At 39.4% G+C, this 20,839-nt stretch overlaps 1 protein-coding gene across 1 annotated transcript in view; it reads left to right on the top strand.

Moving 5' to 3' along the window:
* Positions 1-8,358: 8,358 nt before the first annotated feature.
* LOC127353705 (scavenger receptor cysteine-rich type 1 protein M130-like) overlaps positions 8,359-20,839 on the top strand; it is a 31,489-nt gene continuing 19,008 nt past the window's right edge. Inside the window, exons 1-3 of the mRNA XM_051383193.1 lie at positions 8,359-8,428; positions 16,997-17,116; positions 19,165-19,197. Coding sequence (XP_051239153.1) covers positions 17,074-17,116; positions 19,165-19,197 — 76 coding nt within the window. The 5' untranslated portion in view covers positions 8,359-8,428; positions 16,997-17,073. The remainder of the gene's footprint in view (positions 8,429-16,996; positions 17,117-19,164; positions 19,198-20,839) is intronic.

The raw sequence follows: 20,839 nt of genomic DNA, 5'->3' as shown, positions 1-20,839 counted from the left end.
CATCATTAGAAAATGAATTTGTTGTGAGTTTTATAGAACATCTGCTAACACAGTCACTAATCATTAATACATGTCTGAATAGTGGATGTGCAAGTGCATGCAGAAATGTACAGTACAATGAAGAGTAAAACATTTATAACTGTGATTATAAACCACATAGTAATGACTATTTACAGCAGAATCATGCTTTATAAATGATGAATTCAGTATTTACTAATCCATAACTAATGTGCTTATCAATGATGAATAAAACATTTTTAACTGTGTTTATAAACTACATACTAATGTGTATTCATGCGTTATAAATGATGAATTCAGTATTTATTCATGCTTAACTAATGCTTAATAGTGTGTACTCATTATAAAGTGATACCCAATTTTGGAGTATGCCTCCTCCAGAGAAGTTTTTTTTTTTTCCAAACAACAATAACAATAAAAAAGAAACTATTAACACATGCACACCTTAAAATAATATGTACAAGGCATCTGACTTCTGTCACATCCGAAGCCTGGTGGATTGAGGGAGCAGAGACGACATCACACACTTAAAATAGGGTCCATATGTTACCCTGAACACTATGTGCACACACATAATCAATAATACACAGCAGAGCCATTTACGTACTGGACCCCACCTGTTAACCCACACACAGTGTTCTTGACATTATGCATACAGGTAGTTATTAGCATACCTCATTTACAGATCAACTAATGTAATGGGTGGCAAGTAATTACTCTGAGTTAGTTCAGCCAATTCAACTCCATTAAGTTAAAGAGAAGAAAGCGTCTACCAACAGGATAGCTCACATTACCAGTACATTTATTGATGAAATTATTATTATTATTATTATTATTATTATTATTATTATTCTATGAAATTGGCTTGAACACAATAGCCAACAAGCTAACATTAGCTAAATAAGAAAACCTTGAAGAGGCAGCTAAGCGTGGGACAAATAGCCAACTAACTTTACTCACTTTTGTGATATACTACTAGCTAAGTGACCTCAGCTAGCAGTGGGGACGGGCATGCAACCAGTGCCAGGTTCCAACTTACCGTTTTGTGGCTGAACTCGGTTCATTCACCGAAGGCTTCAAACGTGGGTCGAACAACTCGTTTGCTACAACGTCAGTTGTCGAAAATTTCAGTACATCTGAATTCTTTGTCTTTGTTCTGTTCCGTCTCAAAAGTTCAGAGTCATCAATGCCACTCTGTCAAAACTGGTATAAAATTGAGCATAGCGTTAGTTCAGGCAGGGCACGAAGTCAGGCTTAGCTTTCAGTTACAGCTATATCATACGAGCACAGCTAGTCATAAACATACATCCGCTGATTCCTCTAAGCTTCCCATTGGATACCATACACAGTCAGCTGACAGCTCACCTGATTTCCTCAAGCATCCAATTGGCAAACATCATGCATGGCGCCTTATTTAAGCTGCTTTAGCCTGCCTGCCTATCTCTGCTGCTCCTCTACAAGCCTTTTGCACCCACCTCCACCCCAGCTCCTCCTTTTTATGTTGTTTCTAATTAATCAATGTCATTTTCTGATTGCCATTGATGCTGCTCTGTTCTGTACCCGGGGGTCTCTGCTGCCGCTCTCCTTGTCTTAAACTTTTCCATGTAGGCACATGGAAGGGCAGGGAGGTGTGCTCTCCTGCCTTAAGGTTTTCCACGTAGGCACGTGGAAGGACAAGGAGGTCCCAGAACAGAGCCATACCGCCAAATGTAAAATTCTGCTTGGAATATAAGATATTTTGACAAAAGTGGTCCTGACTGAACTAGATTTTTGGCGGTTGCATGGGTGAATTCAATGCGTTGCTATTAGTAACAGGCAAAACTTGATGATATTGAGTTGTTTGAGCTCAAACACATAATTACAATAAGATAGGCCATTAAAAAGTACAGTTTACTCAGAATTCATATTAATGTAAAGAAATGACACATGTTTACGTAATACAAACTCAGTTTGTTTGAGTAGAAACTATTGATTGGACTTAAAAACACAATTACAATAAGAAAGGGCATGAAAAAGTTCAGCTTAATCAGAATTAACAAGTAATGTAATTAAGTAATATGAACTCAATCTCTTTGAGTTGAATCAAAATCTGGGTTTACAGTGTAATTATGATCTTTATTTTCCAATTTACAGACTGTATCTCCCAACATACATTGCCCATTTAAGATGTAAATTAAACATTTTTCCCTCTTGTGTAACCCTTTCAGTCCCACCCACTGTTTAACTGCATACAGGAACCGATCGCTCTACCTGGTTGCCAATCAGCAGATCAATATCTATGGTCTTTATGGTCAGTGTGTCGCATGTTCACAAATGCAAAACTACATGGCAAACTTGGATTGTGACATTTTGTTTAGTTGAATATAAAAAGTGTGGAAAGTCACTGGGAGAGTTTTGGAAGAACAAAATAATGAACAAAACACAGTGTGTTGTTTTAGGTTCCCTCCGTTCTGCAGCATCCAATCTCTCACTGCTCTGGGATGGAGACTGTTGTATTAAATGCTCTTGTGCTCATGAAGAAGATGTGTATCTATGTGAAGTTGTGAAATCCTAGCAGAGTGTAACTTCCTCATGTTGAGTGCGTCTGTGTAATAATACTGCATGACAACTGTTGCTAAGCCGACGCAGTGAGAAACACTGAAACACTCAATCTGTCAAAGAAAGAAGCCTATTAAGTCTCTATGATTGGTAAAACATTATTTAAAAATACCATCATGATTATAATTCTATTAATGTTATTTTCTGTATGTAGGCTAATAGTCCCGCCCACTGTTTAACTGCGTACAGGAACCGATCGCTCTATCTGGCTGCCAATCAGCAGATCAATATCTATGGTCTTTCTGAGCAGAATGAGCTGTCACTCTTCCTGTGTGTTGCTATGGTGATCCAGATCACATGTGAGCAGTTTGCTTGTCCGTCCGAATGTTTGGCTTTTTTTTTTTTTTACAGTTTTTCTCAATTGTTTACACACAAATACTGGTACTTAAGACACAATGACCACAACATGTAACTCATGCACCGACCCCCTGAACCAATTCTGCTAAACTACAAGCGGCAACAGGTTAGGGTTAGATATAGCAGTTGATGCTTTTCAAGGCTGGATTCGCCATGCCAGTTTTTTTTACTGTAACTGTATACAGTAAATTCTTCTGTTGTTTTGTATGTAGACCACTGTATGTGCAACTTTGTGTTGGTTGGGATTAGGGTTGGGTACTGAAACGCGGTACCAATAGGGCACCGGTTCCGACCTAAACGGTAGTAACCAGACCGAATAAGAACGAACATTTTGGTGCCTCATTTCGGTGCCTTCCTTTTTTTTTTTTTTACCGCCCCCCGGTGTTCCGGTGTCAACGTCAGTGCCGCTACTCAGCACACTTGTTGATTAGAACTGATAGTGAGAGGATCAATAAAGATGCTGAAGGCAAAACGCTCCAAGGTTTGGCTGCATTTCACGTCTAAGGATGCAGACTCTGCGACATGCAACAGATGCCATAAAACAATTGCATGCAAGAGAGGTAACACGTCGAATTTGATGAAACATCTGGCAACACATGGAGTTTATTTAAAGCCGAACAATGCACCGTGTTTGATAACCTACGTGACGCAAGGCCAAGCACTTCAGCAGCCGCAGCCAGTGTCGGCCTCGCCGGACAAATTGAAGAGACTCCCAGCCCTGCCAGTGCGGTGGTGGACATCACAGATGTTGATGATGACATCAGCCTTTCCTCTTCGGGTAAATCTAGTAATTTAATGCCAACCGCAAATCATGCATGTCAAGTAGGCTAGCAAACACCGTTGCCATTCAACAGCATGAGTGACAACGTGTGCTATGTCGTTAACTTAATATTGTGTTCAATTTGACCCTGGAAATAAAAGGGTATTGTTTTTTGACAAAGTGTGTGTGTGGTTTCGTTTTTTTAAGTACCGGTTCAAGAACCATTTAAGCACCGGAACCGTTTAAAAAATACCGAGTAGGCACCGGTATCGGATCAAACCCAACCGATACCCAACCCTAGTTGGGATGTACACTGCATACATTGTTTTTGTGGGAAAAACAAAATATATTTGTTACCGTGTATTTGTGTGTTCTGAGTATAAAAACAATATTCTCAAATATTTTACAACACACTTCTGTATGTACTGTCTGTAGTAAGTGTAACACTGAACAAAAGTCATTATGATGAATGGAGAAGAAGTGTTTTCCATTCATCATAGTGTTTTACATTGAGCACGTCAGTGTTCAACTGGTTCTTATAAATGTCTATTCATATGATGGTTTGTGTGTCATTTGAAAACAAAATACCATTTTGAGAAGAAATAACATTGTTTTGAATGTAAAGTTTCATTTTGCGGGAGAATTGAGGGGTTTTGCCCATTGTGTGTGTGTTTTTTGATTTGTGTGTAAAGTTCTGAGAGTATGAGGCATGCTTTCAGAAAATGTGTGTAAGCAATTGAGAGAAACTGTATTAGTTATGATGATTTAGTGAAGTTGACCTTTGACCCCTGCAGAGTCAGAAAGCTTCGATTAGAGGAAAACCTGAGGAAAAGTGACTCTGAGGAAACATTAAGTTGTTGCACTTTATCAGTTTTCTCCTGTTGAGCAGTGATGGAAGAAGTACTCACATCTTTTACTGCAGTAAAAGTACTAATACCACAATTCAATTCAATTCAATTTTATTTGTATAGCGCCAATTCATAACAGAAGTTATCTCAGGACACTTTTCAAATAGAGCAGGTCTAGACCGAACTCCTTATAACATTATTTACAGAGACCCAACAGTACCACCATGAGCAAGACCTTGGCGACGTGGGCAAGAAAAACCTTTTTAAGAGGCAGAAACCTAGGAATGATCCTTCGGCTCTAGGTGGGTGGTCGTCTACCTCAACCAGTTGGGGTGAGAGAGAGAGAGAGAGAGAGAGAGAGAGAGAGAGAGAGAGAGAGAGAGAGAGAGAGAGAGAAACAGACAGAGAAGCAGAATAATGTGTTTAGAGTTTTGGAGACTTGAGAAGAGGTTTTGCTCTTTGTGTGTCAGTTTAAATAATTGTGCTATGTATCTCATTTTAGTGTGTTAGCAATTAGAAAAAGTGGCAGTGGATGGGACCGAAAGGGTTATGCAACTGTTAAATTTATACCCTCAATGGGCAATGTATGTCGGGAGATACAGTCTGTAAATTGGAAAATAAAGGTCATAATTATATAATTTCAGCCTACATACATTAGAAAATAGTAAATAATTAATTATCCAAAACATTTATAAAGGATTGTCCATTTAAGAGTTAACTGCAGACCACACACTGTCAACATCACCTTTAATGGACTAAAACTTTATTTAACAAAGAGAACCATCAGGAAACACACACAGTTTAAATCAGTTTAAATCAGTATAAATCAGTTTAAATCAGTTTAAATCAGTGGTGCTGCTATCAGAGAGAAAGTTGATGATGAGGATGAGGGGCGGAGCAGTCGGAGGATGTCAGAGGGAAAACCAGAAAACATTTTCTCCATAAAATATGATCCAGTTTCACCAAAATCAGTCACATAGTTGGTGGTGTGTGCCTTAGTGCCGTAAAGCGTTACACACTCGTTCCGACCCGCAGACCAAAGTTCCACAGTGCAAGAACAGGAGTACAGAGGAAGCATCACCCTGTTACAGTCAGTGTAACATCAGCATGATTCTGAAGCTGATTGTGAGGAGGAAAAGTTACATAATGGGCTTTAAGTCAATAATAATCACATTAATTTTTATTTGTATAGCGCCAATTCATAACAGAAGTTATCTAAAGACACTTTTCAAATAGAGCAGGTCTAGACCGAACTCCTTATAATATTTACAGAGACCCAACAGTACCACCATGGCTCTGGCTCCTGTTCTACTTTGAGACTATAGGAACCACAAGTAGCCCTGCATTCAGAGAACTCAGTGTTCTAGAGGGGTAATAGGGTACTATGAGCTCTTTAAGATATGAAGGGGCCTGACCATGAAGAGCTTTATAGGTGAGGAGGAGGATTTTAAATTATATTCTAAATTGTACAGGGAGCCAGTGCAGAGAAGCTAGTACAGGAGAGATGTGATCTCTTTTCCTAGTTCCTGTCAGTAATCGTGCTGCAGCGTTCTGAATTAATTGGAGTGTTTTAATGGACTTATTGGGGCAACCTGATAATAAAGAGTTGCAGTAATCCAGCCTTGAAGTAACAAATGCATGGATTAGTTTTTCTGCATCTGTCTGTGACAGGATGTGTCTATTTTTTGTAATATTATGTAGATAAAAAAAAAGGCAGTCCTAGAGGTCTGCTTTATGTGGGAATTAAATGACATGTCCTGATCAAAGATAACTCCAAGATTCCTGACAGTGGTGCTAGAGGCCAAGGTAATACCATCTAGAGTAACTATATCTTTAGACAGTGAGTCTCTAAGGTTTTTGGGGCCAAGTACAAGAATTTTGTTTTTTTCTGAGTTTAACATCAGAAAATTGCAGCTTTTCCAGGATTTTGTCCTTAAGACATGTTTATAATTTAGATAATTGATCAATTTCATCAGGCTTGATCGATAGATATAACTGGGTATCATCTGCATAGTAATGAAGGTTAATGGAGTGATTCCTAATAATGTTGCCTAAAGGGAGCATATATAAGGTAAATAGTATTGGTCCAAGTAAAGAACCTTGTGGAACTCCATGACTAACTGTAGTATTTATGGAAGACTCATCATTAACATGTACATACTGAGAATGATCTGATAAATATGACCTAAAGCAGCTTAGTGCGGTTCTTTTAATGCCAATTTGATGCTCAAGTCTCTGTAAACGAATATCATGGTCAATGGTGTCAAATGCAGCACTAAGATCTAATAATACAAGTACAGAGACAAGTCCATTGTCAGAAGCAATCTAAAGGTCATTAACTTTGACCAGAGCTGTCTCTGTGCTGTGATGAACTCTAAATCCTGACTGAAAATCCTCAAATAAACTATTGTTATGTAGAAAGTCACACAACTCTTTGGCAACTACTTTCTCCAGAATCTTAGAGAGGAAGGGAAGGTTAGAGATTGGTCTATAGTTGGCTAAAATCCCGGGGTCAAGAGTGGGCTTTTTAAGAAGGGGTTTAATTACAGCTACTTTAAAAGGACTGTGGTACATATCCTGATAATAAAGAAAGATTGATCATATCCAGTAAAGAAGTGCCAATTAAGGGTACAACTTTTTTAAGCAGCCTAGTTGGGATCGGGTCTAACAGACAGGTTGATCGCTACAATGTAGAAATTATTGAAGTTAACTGATGAAGATTGATAGCAGAAAAACAGTCTAAATATATATCTGATTTTACATTAGTTAAAGTTCCTGAACTTGGAGAGCCAATGATACCTGTTGAGGGTGATTAATTTCGTCTCTAATAGTAATAATTTTATCATAAAAGAAGCTCATGAAGTCATTTCTACTTAATTTTATGGGGATATGTGGCTCAATAGAGCTGTGACTCTCTGTCAGCCTGGCTACAGTGCTGAAGAGGAACCTAGGGTTATTCTTATTTTCTTCTATTAGTGCTGAGTAATAGGCTCCTCTGGCATTACGGAGGGCCTTTCTATAGGTTTTAAGATTATCTTGCCAAATTGAGCGATATTCTAAGAATTTGGAAGAGCGCCATTTCCTTTCAGATTTCTTAGCTATTTGCTTTAACTGGCGGGTTTGGTGGTTGTACCACGGTGCTAGTTTCCTATGTTTTAATAATTTCCTTTTTATAGGGGCGATACAATTTAATGTTGATTGTAGTGAGCCTGCAGCACTAGCAACAAGATTATCAATTTCGTTTGTTTCGTTCGTAAGTTATTATAGGACTCTGTTATATTAAGACATTGAATTAAACACTGATGGAATTAAATTTAGTTACAGCACTGTCAGATAGACATCTGCCGTAGGAAGTTTTGCCTAATGGCTTCTAATCTAATAGTATGAATTCAAAAGTTATTAAATAATGGTCAGATAGGAAAGGATTTTGAGGGAAGACAATGTAAATTAAATGTTCAATATCAATGGTATATGATAGAACAAGGTTAAGAGTGTGATTAAAACAATGAGTTGGTTTATTTACACTCTGACAGAAGCCAATTGAGTCTATTAATGAGATAAGTGCGTTACTAAGGCTGTCATTTTTAACATCCACATGGATATTAAAATCACCTCCAATAAATACTTCCTGATTTCAGGACTAAACTTGATAAAAATTCTGAGAATTCAGATTCAGAGTACAGTCAAGGAGCGCGGTACACTATAACAAACAGAACTGGCTGCAGTGTTTTCCAGGTCGGTGAAAAAGACTAAGAACAAGGCTTCAGAGCAGACAGCAGACAGACGGGCAGAGAGACGCTCTACCTGGACATGGATCACCTGTTGGTGCTGTTGCTGTGGAGCTCAGGTAGGACTCTGCTTTAAAGATGGTGAAATATATCTCTCTCTCTAATGAATCTCTAATTCAGTGGTGTCAGAAGGTGTGTGTAGCTGTGTGTGCGTACTGTCACTGGGAAGTTGTTGCTGAGATATTGACGTTTGTTTTGTTTTTGTTTGTGCGTCCGTGGGGTCAAAGGTCAACTTCACTAAATCATCAGAACTAATAAATATCAGGTAATTAGTGAACACATGTCACATGTCCTGACACTGACAGCATTAATGTGATAGTAAGAGCTCAGCGTGCTAACGGAACCACAGTCCTGTAATCTGTAATCTGTCAGCAGATTCTGATCAAATGAACATTTATCAGAGGGACAGTGTTTCACAGAAATGCACTTCAGAGAGTTTAACTGCAGGATGTCAACATCACCTTTAATGGACCCATACAAAGAAAGACAACTACTGTGTTGGTGCAATTAATTAAAGTTTGCCTATCAAAACTGTAAACCAGTATGCTGACTCGTGTTCATTCACATGTTCATCTCAACTATAGTAAACTGGTAAAACTGCTCCAGAAAGAGTTCACTGATATGTTTGAGCTCCAAGAAACTTGGATTGACTGTCCTCTTTTCAAAATGCTGCTTCATACTGATGAGTATTTTCTGATTTTCTCCTCAGCACTGCAGACTGAAGGAACACCCAACTCAACAGGTAAATAGAGAAAGAAAAGAGAAGTAAAGAATCGTCTTTGTGTGGAGAGAAAAGATTGTGGAGTACCTGAGCAGAAGGAACAGAATAGATGAATCTGCAGATGATGATGTTGTTTTATTGTTTGAAAGTGTTTAAAAATGGATACCAAGTGTTCCAGTGTATTCAGTGTCAGTGTATTGGGAGCTGTTGGACTCACCTGCTCAGGTAGAAGAGGAGCTGCAGCTCTGATTGGTTCATTTCTGTTCTGATGAAACTCACTTTATTCTTTTACTGATGACTCTCTTGTTTCTGTTCAGAGTCTGAGGAGGTCAGGTTGGTGGGAAGAGACAGTCGCTGTGCAGGAACACTGGAGCTGAAACATAAGGGAGACTGGAGACCAGTGATTGGCACAGGCTGGAACCTGAAGGAAGCAAATGTTGTCTGTAGAAATCTGGACTGTGGTTCTGCTGTTTCTGTAGTAGAGAGAGAGGAGTCTTCAGACAGACCTGTGTGGTGGATCTACTGTAGCTGTGTTCAGTCTGGATCTTCTCTGAGGGACTGTGCAAGATCAGATATCTCTTCCTCCATCCTGAATCTCACCTGTTCAGGTAAGCCCATCAGTGACATCATCAATGACATAATTAATGACAGTAATGTACCCATGTTGAGACACACACACACACACACACACAGACCTGTAGTGATCCCAGTTCACCTCCTGGGCTCTGCCGAGGTCTCTTGAGCAAGGCACTGAACCCCTAACTGCTTGGAGCAGCGACTGTGTGGCAGCCTCATCACTCTGACATCTGTCCACTAATGTATGTGTCCAGGTCCTGTGTGTGCATCAGTGGCTGCTGACTCAAACATTGTGGAGGACAGGAGGAAAATCAACCCACAGCATCGTGTTATTTTACACTAGTTGGCAGATTATCTCTACTTTCTTCTGTTCAATAACAATGAAACAGTAAATCAATGGCTTCCAAGAGTTCTTAAAAACAACATCATTGTATTCACTGCTGTTGTTTCCAGATGAACCCTACAAGCCTAATGCAGAAGACAGAGTATTTATCAAGGCTGTGAGATGTAACAAGAAGCAGCCAGTGTTCAACACCTGAAGGAAAGTGTGCTGACTGATGATGACTACTTGCTGCTTGAATCAAAGCTGGCCCCATTTCCAATCAGACAGACGAAGCTTACTGTACTTGCACTTCCAATATTTTATTCCCAACGATGCGTTATCACAAGTCCAGGTTCACCAGGGCTTTTTAAAGTAGTGTGTGCTTTGTATTCGGAGACAGCTGGCAGTTATCCTCAACAAAGTAGTTCAAACACAGCAGCTCTATTTCTCTGCTACAAAGGAAATATGACAGTAATGATCCCAGCACCATTGGTAAATACCCACACTGAAACAGCAGCTGCACTTTCCTTAAAAACACTAGGGGTGTCCTGCAGGTGTCGCTGTTGAAGCATTTTAATCACAATTTGAATGATGGATTTTCTCCAAAGCAGAGAGAAACCTTAATTCATGAATGATAATTGTTTGTTTGGTCATTATTTATTTCAACCAGTTACTCTTTTTATAGTTTTATTTCCCTCTTTCCTCTCAACAATAGAGGAGGAACAACCTCCCCTGCCTCTACGGACCAGCATCCTCTAGTGCAGTGGTTCTCAACCTTTTTTTCCTTGAAGCCCCCCAAGACAAGCCAGGCCCCCCCAACCCCTACCTCCTACCCACATACACACACTAAAAAAGGGATTAATTACAAACTTTTAGTTGCAAAAATAAAGAACAATTGTAGGTTTTTGTTCTTATTCTCCTTTACAATGCATATAGATACATTTCCTCCTTTTTGTGTCATCAGGTGTATACACACACACACACACACACACACACACACACACACACCTTCTTACATAAGGAATAAAGATAGACTTTCAGACATGTATCACCACCTAGGCCTATATCTACAGCTCTGTCACAGATCTCCTTCAGACAATGAACTTAAACAGGGGAAGTCTGTTGATATTCACATGCACATCATGTCAACACAGGTTCAGACACAGCTATACACGTTTATGTACGTGTAATAATTACAATAACAACTAACCATCAATAACAATAAACAAGTTATTCCTTATGTTTTTTATTCTGTGCCAGTTTGTTCATTCACAAACTAATGGCCACCTTGGGCTTGCATACCTTTCACCAGGAATGCATTGTCAGGTGTGATGGTTGTGACAGCCAGTCTAAAGTCCTGGTGGACATCAAGTCTGTTTCTGGCTTTTGTTTTTATTGTCACAAGGGCACTGAATGCTGTCTCAGACAAGTATGTAGTTGTTACTCCCTTCAGTTTAAATCACGAACACAAGCTGTTCCTTTTATGCACAGGCATTTATTTGCACATCGGTGGTCAGTCAGGCCGTGAGAACTAGATCAATTAAAATAATATAAATCACAAATTGAGTTTCATATCATACAAAGTATTTCCAAATAGAATAAACATCAAAGAAATATCTCACAAACATAAAAGATACCTTTTATATAGTGGTGTGACTCGATTAAAAAAAAAAAATCTAATTAATTAGAGGCTTTGTAATTAATTAATCTCAATTAATAGCATATCAATATTTTACACGAGAAGCAACATTTTTCAATTTAAATGGATTTTGGTATATGACTGAATCAATGAATAGACACATAAACAAGCTTTAACAACAAAATCATGTTTATTTTCATCACTGAGTGTTAACATAAAGTGCAATATGAATAAAGAATTTTATGATTGCACTGTTCACAAGGCACAAACTTAAATTCAAGTTAGCTATATTCAAGCTTTTTCAGGACTTTTTGTAAACTTTCTATGTCTTAAACACATTTGTTTTTGTTTATTAAAATAAAAAACCTGCTCGAACTAGGAGCGTTGTCTGTCATGTTTGGCATTGAGGTGGTAGCGGAGGCGGGAAGTGCTCCGGTGATAGGCAAATTCTTTCTTGCACAATTTGCACACAACTGAGTTTTTATCCAGGTTTCCACCCGGTAGTTTTTTAAAACTAAAATTTCCGCCCACCAAACCCAGCAACAACTTCTCATCGGTTTCTATTTCGCGTGTTGTGTCCTGTGCATCAGTATTACGGGTTTGCGGGAACTCGTGCAACGAGCAACGTTTCGAGCTGTTTGGAGTGTAAATTAATTAATTAATTAATCGTAATTAACGCAATAAAGTCCCAGCCCTACTTTTATAATGTACTCGATTTGCTTGCAACATGTGTTGTTTACGTTAATTGAAACACAGGTGATATTAAATCATGACGTTACTCCGTCAGCATCTTAAACAGGTGTAAACATAATGTAAACATCACTCTGCATACCTCATTGGCCACGTTAACTCAAGGGGAGTACGAAAGGAAACTTCAAGCCTCGAGTCTCAACCAAATCTCCATAGCATTATTAAGCATCTTCATAACGTCATCTTCTAAATAACATGTCAGGTGGTCTGTTACTCATGTGCTGTGTAGAGTGCGTCTAAATAATGACCCGCCCCTCTACAACATAACAACATTAGTTCTGCTATTGAATACACATCTCTCTCTGTGTGTATGTGCACGCTCTTAAAATCCACTGCTAAAAGAAATATGATCTATTAAAACGTAAATTATTTTAATTATTGACTCAAGAGTATAAAATGAACTTAAACTGTATAACTGTCTCTGACAGCAGCTGCAGTAGTGCTGAATGGGAAAATAACCCTTGTGACTGCGTGTTTGGCCAGTCTGGGAGCAACAGTTTGTCCTGTAGTCCAGGTTTCAGTCAGCTGTTCACACTGTGGTCGATTGTGATCTTGCAAGAATTCCTTGAGTTTTTCTTGCAGTTCCATAAAACGCACAAGCACGAACACATTACTTAATTAGTTATCACGAGAAAACGATCTTTGTTATATCCAGATAACAAGATAATAAGTCGTCAACAGTGCATAAAAATAAAATAAAATCCATGGATGTTTTCGGCTTCTGTAACAAACAATGCATTCTGGCTAAACACTGTCCTGTCCTTCCATAAAACCAAAATCAAGGTAACTCTGGAGATATTTCCTTGTTTTCTTCTTTGATACAGATGAACCATCGGTACTTTTACTTTTTATGATGTTTTATTCATAAAGTGATGCTGACAGCAGGAAAACAATTAGGGATGAATTACCAAGGTCTAGTCTAGCCCGCCAACTGACCGGAGGAGACGAGAAGGTCGCTCATGCAAGTTCAAAGGTCAGAGGTCAGGGGTGTTGGGAATAAATAGCTTAATGAATTTAAATGCGGACCAAAAATATGTTTCAATTTGGATTATCCAGTTGGGTGTGTTATTGGGATTTTAAAAATGTAATGTGCACAGATATAATTTTGGTAACTTCACAACCTCAGCAGACAAAGTCTGTCTGCGATCTCTGGTGCCCCCCAGGAGGGGCCGCGGACCCCAAGTTTGGAACAACTGCCCTAGTGTACGTTGTGTGTTTAAGACCAATGTGTGTAATGTTACAATTCAATTCAATTAAATTTTATTTGTATAGCACCAATTCATAACAGAAGTTATCTCAGGACACTTTTCAAATAGAGCAGGTCTAGACCGAACTCCTTATAACATTATTTACAGAGACCCAACAGTACCACCATGAGCAAGACCTTGGCGACGTGGGCAAGAAAAACCTTTTTAAGAGGCAGAAACCTAGGAATGATCCTTCGGCTCTAGGTGGGTGGTCGTCTACCTCAACCAGTTGGGGTGAGAGAGAGAGAGAGAGAGAGAGAGAGAGAGAGAGAGAGAGAGAGAAACAGACAGAGAAGCAGAATAATGTGTTTAGAGTTTTGGAGACTTGAGAAGAGGTTTTGCTCTTTGTGTGTCAGTTTAAATAATTGTGCTATGTATCTCATTTTAGTGTGTTAGCAATTAGAAAAAGTGGCAGTGGATGGGACCGAAAGGGTTATGCAACTGTTAAATTTATACCCTCAATGGGCAATGTATGTCGGGAGATACAGTCTGTAAATTGGAAAATAAAGGTCATAATTATATAATTTCAGCCTACATACATTAGAAAATAGTAAATAATTAATTATCCAAAACATTTATAGAGGATTGTCCATTTAAGAGTTAACTGCAGACCACACACTGTCAACATCACCTTTAATGGACTAAAACTTTATTTAACAAAGAGAACCATCAGGAAACACACACAGTTTAAATCAGTTTAAATCAGTATAAATCAGTTTAAATCAGTTTAAATCAGTGGTGCTGCTATCAGAGAGAAAGTTGATGATGAGGATGAGGGGCGGAGCAGTCGGAGGACGTCAGAGGGAAAACCAGAAAACATTTTCTCCATAAAATATGATCCAGTTTCACCAAAATCAGTCACATAGTTGGTGGTGTGTGCCTTAGTGCCGTAAAGCGTTACACACTCGTCCCGACCCGCAGACCAAAGTTCCACAGTGCAAGAACAGGAGTACAGAGGAAGCATCACCCTGTTACAGTCAGTGTAACATCAGCATGATTCTGAAGCTGATTGTGAGGAGGAAAAGTTACATAATGGGCTTTAAGTCAATAATAATAATAATAATAATAATAATGCTGTATTATTATCAGGCACTTGTGTTAAAGACTCTAACTGTGTCTGTTTTATAACTACTGTGACAGAGTCAGTCAGATATACTCCAGTAAAGCTCCACCTCTTCCTGTACGCAGACAGACACTGAGGACAGCACATGTGAGACATCAGAGCAGACAGCAGACAGACGGGCAGAGAGACGCTCTACCTGGACGTGGATCACCTGTTGGTGCTGTTGCTGTTGCTGTGGAGCTCAGGTAGGACTCTGCTTTAAAGATGGTGAAATATTTGTGTTGGATGTTGGAGTAACATACGAAGGCTTCATTAGAAAAACAGATATCTCCATTTTGATTCTTGTGAGTGCAATCCAGGGATTATCAATCAAACTGCTGTTGGTTGATTCATTTCAAGAATGGCTTTAATCTGTTGTTGCAAATGAACTCTTCACACACACACACACACACACACACACACACACACACACACACACACACACACACACACACACACATCAATGCAAAGTAAGACAAAAAGGAAAACACTGTAAGATCGTACACAGTAAAGTTTTAATCCTTCACATTTTCATCAAATCAAAGACAGGTTTTATTTCTATTTTTAGTCAGTTATTATTTTTTCTGCAACATCCAATCAATGTGTTTATATTCAGTCATTATTCTCTGTGCAGCACTTTTCACTGTTCGGGCGAGTCCTCCACTGACTCAGACTCATGACAGGATGACAGGAATCGATCCATCATGTAATCAGATTCACAGTTTCCTGTTCACTCTGCTGCATTCAGTTACTGCTAACTGCTAATGCTAACACATTTCCTGCTGCTGCTCCTTCACAATAAAACACTTCAACTGGACAAACTAAAGGGTGCTTTTATTGTGAAGCAGTCACAGGAAGCACTATATTTGTCAGTGACATTTTAAATACAGGGCTTTTACTAGTAACAGAGTATTTGTACACTGTGGTATTAGTACTTTTACTGCAGTAAAAGATGTGAGTACTTCTTCCATCACTGCTCAACAGGAGAAAACTGATAAAGTGCAACAACTTAATGTTTCCTCAGAGTCACTTTTCCTCAGGTTTTCCTCTAATCGAAGCTTTCTGACTCTGCAGGGGTCAAAGGTCAACTTCACTAAATCATCATAACTAATAAATAAAAGCCAAATATTCAGACGGACAAGCAAACTGCTCACATGTGGTTTGGATCACCATAGCAACACACAGGAAGAGTGACGGCTCATTCTGCTCAGAAAGACCATAGATATTGATCTGCTGATTGGCAGCCAGATAGAGCGATCGGTTCCTGTACGCAGTTAAACAGTGGGTGGGACTATTAGCCTACATACAGAAAATAACATTAATAGAATTATAATCATGATGGTATTTTTTAAATAATGTTTTACCAATCATAGAGACTTAATAGGCTTCTTTCTTTGACAGATTGAGTGTTTTCTTGTCTCTGACGCTCACTGCGTCGGCTTAGCAACAGTTGTCATGCAGTATTATTACACAGACGCACTCAACATGAGGAAGTTACACTCTGCTAGGATTTCACAACTTCACATAGATACACATCTTCTTCATGAGCACAAGAGCATTTAATACAACAGTCTCCATCCCAGAGCAGTGAGAGATTGGATGCTGCAGAACGGAGGGAACCTAAAACAACACACTGTGTTTTGTTCATTATTTTGTTCTTCCAAAACTCTCCCAGTGACTTTCCACACTTTTTATATTCAACTAAACAAAAAGTCACAATCCAAGTTTGCCATGTAGTTTTGCATTTGTAAGGATGGGACGCACTGAATGACACAACACCCTGACAAGCATCTGTCAGCTCCTGTGGGAGCGGCTGTCACCAGCTCGTGGTGGACAGCAGCAGCAAGGAGAGCTCTGCTCTGCCCGGGGGATCGAACCAATGACTTTCCACTCACTTCTGTAACCTTTAGGCCACCACCACTGTTTTATTTCATCTGCAGGAAGGTTTTCATTTATTTCTGTTATTTATTGCTTTTTATTTTCTATACGACCTGACGTGTCTATGACCTCCACACACACACAATATCAAAGTTAGACAAAAAGGAAAACATTGTAAAATTGTTCTCAGTAAAGTTTGAATCCATCAGATTTCCATCAAATCAAAACCAGTTTTTGATTCTATTTTTAGTCATTTTTCCCTGCAACATCCAATAATAATAATAATAATAATAATAATAATAACAATAATAATAATAATGACACTGCACCATTATCAGACAGAGAGTCAGTCAGATATACTCCAGTAAAGCTCCACCTCTTCCTGTACGCAGACAGACACTGAGGACAGCACATGTGAGACATCAGAGCAGACAGCAGACAGACGGACAGAGAGACGCTCTACCTGGACATGGATCACCTGTTGGTGCTGTTGCTGTTGCTGTGGAGCTCAGGTAGGACTCTGCTTTAAAGATGGTGAAATAAGTGTGTGTCTCTCTCTCTCTCTCTCTCACACACACACACACACACACACACACACACATTGATGTATGAAAGGAAGAAAAAAAGGAAAACAGTGTAAAATTGTACAGAGTAAAGTTTTAATCCTTCAGATTTTCATCAAATCAAACCCAGTTTTTAATGAACTTTTTAGTCAATGATTGTTTTTTAGTAATTATCTCTCTGCAATAATTCAGTGGTGTCAGAAGGTGTGTGTAGCTGTGTGTGCGTACTGTCACTGGGAAGTTGTTGCTGAGATATTGACGTTTGTTTTGTTTTTGTTTGTGCGTCTGTGGGGTCAAAGGTCAACTTCACTAAATCATCAGAACTAATAAATATCAGGTAATTAGTGAACACATGTCACATGTCCTGACGCTGACAGCATTAATGTGATAGTAAGAGCTCAGCGTGCTAACGGAACCACAGTCCTGTAATCTGTAATCTGTCAGCAGATTCTGATCAAATGAACATTTATCAGAGGGACAGTGTTTCACAGAAATGCACTTCAGAGAGTTTAACTGCAGGATGTCAACATCACCTTTAATGGACCCATACAAAGAAAGACAACTACTGTGTTGGTGCAATTCATTAAAGTTTGCCTATCAAAATGATCAATTATCAAATAATAAGTATAATTTAAATTCATTATAAAGTTCTTCGGGCACCACTTTTAATTTAGGTTAGTCTCATGAAATACACAAAACTTTTATTTTGGAACTTAATAATTAATAAATAAATTATTACCTACGACCAAAATGACCATCAACAGCTGGTAAGTTGGAGGTTGTGGAGCTCTAACTTTATAAGTATAGCACCATTCATACAGTTTAGTGCAGCTCAAAGTGATTCACAGATGATTGATAGGATGATATTAAGACAGAATACAAAAACAATGAAATACAGTCAATTTAAAAATAGAACACAACCATAAAAATTCCAGTCAATACAACAAATGTTCTTTTTTCTCAGGTATACTGATAGTAAATCATTAAAACAAATGAACAATGAAATCCTTGTGCTGGAGTTAGGGTCAGGTATATTCAAGGACTCAACATTGTATGATTAGTAGTGGTGGGACTTGATTAAATAATAATAATCTAATTAATTAGAGGCTTTGTAATTAATTAATCTCAATTAATAGCATATCAATATTTGAGACGAGAAGCAACATTTTTCAATTGAAATGGATTTTGGTATATGACTGAATCAATGAATAGACACATAAATGAGCTTAAACAACAAAATCGTGTTCATTTTCATCACTGACTGTTAACATAAAGTACAATATGAGTTAAGAATTTTATGATTGCATTGTTCACAAGGCACAAACTTAAATTCAAGTTAGCTATATTCAAGCTTTTTCAGGACTTTTTGTAAACTTTCTATGTCTTCAACACACTGCCTGCTTGAACTAGGAGCGTGGTCTGTGCTAGCTGCAACATGTTTGGCATTGAGGTGGTAGCGGAGGCTGGAAGTGCTCCGGTGATGGGCAAATTCTTTCTTGCACAATTTGCACACACTTGTACAACGAGCAACGTTCTGCGCTGTTTGGAGTGCAAAAATAAATTGTGATTAAATGCGTTATTTTTTTGTCACGTAATTTTTTCTGTAATTAATTATTTGTAATTAACGCAATAAAGTCCCAGTAGGAAAATATAAATAAAAATTAAAAACACTATGTACAAGAAAAAAAAAACGTAAGAATCCACAAACAACAGATAACACAAATAGTAGCAGCAGTTGCACATGGGCAATAGATTGATTATATAGTTAGATTGATATCTCCAGGTGTACAAGTGTGTCCAATTGTGTTCAGTTGTTGACAAGTTTAGCCTTGTTAAGGCCTTCAGGTGTGTCTGGTTTGTGATTATTCAGGTGTTTTAATGTGTTCTTGAGTTTTCAGGTGAATGTGTTGTTTCTGAGCTCCAAGAAACTTGGATCGACTGTCCTCTTTTCAAAATGCTGCTTCATACTGATGAGTATTTTCTGATTTTCTCCTCAGCACTGCAGACTGAAGGAACACCCAACTCAACAGGTAAATAGAGAAAGAAAAGAGAAGTAAAGAATCGTCTTTGTGTGGAGAGCAAAGATTGTGGAGTACCTGAGCAGAAGGAACAGAATAGATGAATCTGCAGATGATGATGTTGTTTTATTGTTTGAAAGTGTTTAAAAATGGATACCAAGTGTTCCAGTGTATTCAGTGTCAGTGTATTGGGAGCTGTTGGACTCACCTGCTCAGGTAGAAGAGGAGCTGCAGCTCTGATTGGTTCATTTCTGTTCTGATGAAACTCACTTTATTCTTTTACTGATGACTCTCTTGTTTCTGTTCAGAGTCTGAGGAGGTCAGGTTGGTGGGAGGAGACAGTCGCTGTGCAGGAACACTGGAGGTGAAACAAAATGGAGACTGGAAACCAGTGAGGGGCTTTGGCTGGAACCTGAAGGCAGCAAATGTTGTTTGTAGAAATCTGGACTGTGGTTCTGCTGTTTCTGTAGTAGAGAGAAAGGAGTCTTCAGTCAGACCTGTTTGGAGGATCATCTCTAACTGTGTTCAGTCTGGATCTTCTCTGAGGGAGTGTGCAAGATCAGATTCCTCTTCCTCCATCCTGAATCTCATCTGTTCCGGTAAGCCCATCAGTGACATCATCAACGACATCATTAATGACAGTAATGCACCCATGTTGACACACACACAGACACACACAGTATGTTTTGTTGCCTTAAACCTTCCATCGTGTATCAATGCCAGTATAACAGCAACAAACAAATCACAGCAATATGTTTTCACTTCTGAAATTTTCACCGTGCATCAATACCAGTATCCTACAAAACCAGATCAACACAGTCAGGTACAAGCTGTCCTCGCATACCGATCAGTTCCCAGAAAATTCCTCAATGTCTCCAATCAGCGTCCCTCGTCGCTGCCAAGCCTACATGCAGCTGGCCTCTGCGTTCAGCAGGGCTTCACAGGGCGCTCATCACCTTTCGTCTCTGTTGCAACAGCTCTCTGGTCTAATGAGGTACTGCTGGAGCAACATGGCATTCTGTACCTTTATGTGGCAAAACCACTTAAATTCAATGTTTTTTAGCTTTATTTATTCAGGGAAGGTTCACTGAGAGGAAGCCACTGTTACACATTCATACTTGGAAGCTGCCCAGTAGAAGCACCAGCCCATGAGGCACTGAAACATCTGTGCTGCACCCTTGAGGCCGAAAGGCATCCGTAGGAATTTGAAAAGGCCAAAGGGTGTGATGACTGCTGTCTTGGGGACATCCTGCGGGTGGACGGGCACCTGGTGGTAACCGCGCACCAGGTCCACCTTCGAAAAGATGGTGGTGCCAGCTTGGTGTGCGGAGAAGTCCTGTATGTGCTGCACTTGGTACTGGTCGGGGGTGGTGGCGTTCAGGCAATCCAACCGCAATCAGCCTTGGTCACCATGTGCAGGGGGGAGGCCCACGGACTGTTGGAACGGCGCACGATGCCGATGTACTCCATGGTGGTGAACTCCTCCATGGCGATCGCGAGCTTGACAGAGTCGAGGCGCCTGGCTCATGCTTAGACTGGGGGGCCAACCGTGATGATGTAGTGCTCCACGCCATGCTTAGCCACCGCCAATGAAAACGTGGGCGTGGTGAGGTCAGGGAACTCGGCGAGCAGGCGTTGTTACAGGACCCCAGTG

The sequence above is a fragment of the Dicentrarchus labrax genome, unplaced genomic scaffold (genome assembly GCF_905237075.1).
Source record: "Dicentrarchus labrax unplaced genomic scaffold, dlabrax2021, whole genome shotgun sequence".
NCBI lineage: Eukaryota > Metazoa > Chordata > Actinopteri > Moronidae > Dicentrarchus > Dicentrarchus labrax.
This window is presented reverse-complemented; position numbering and strand designations above follow the sequence as displayed.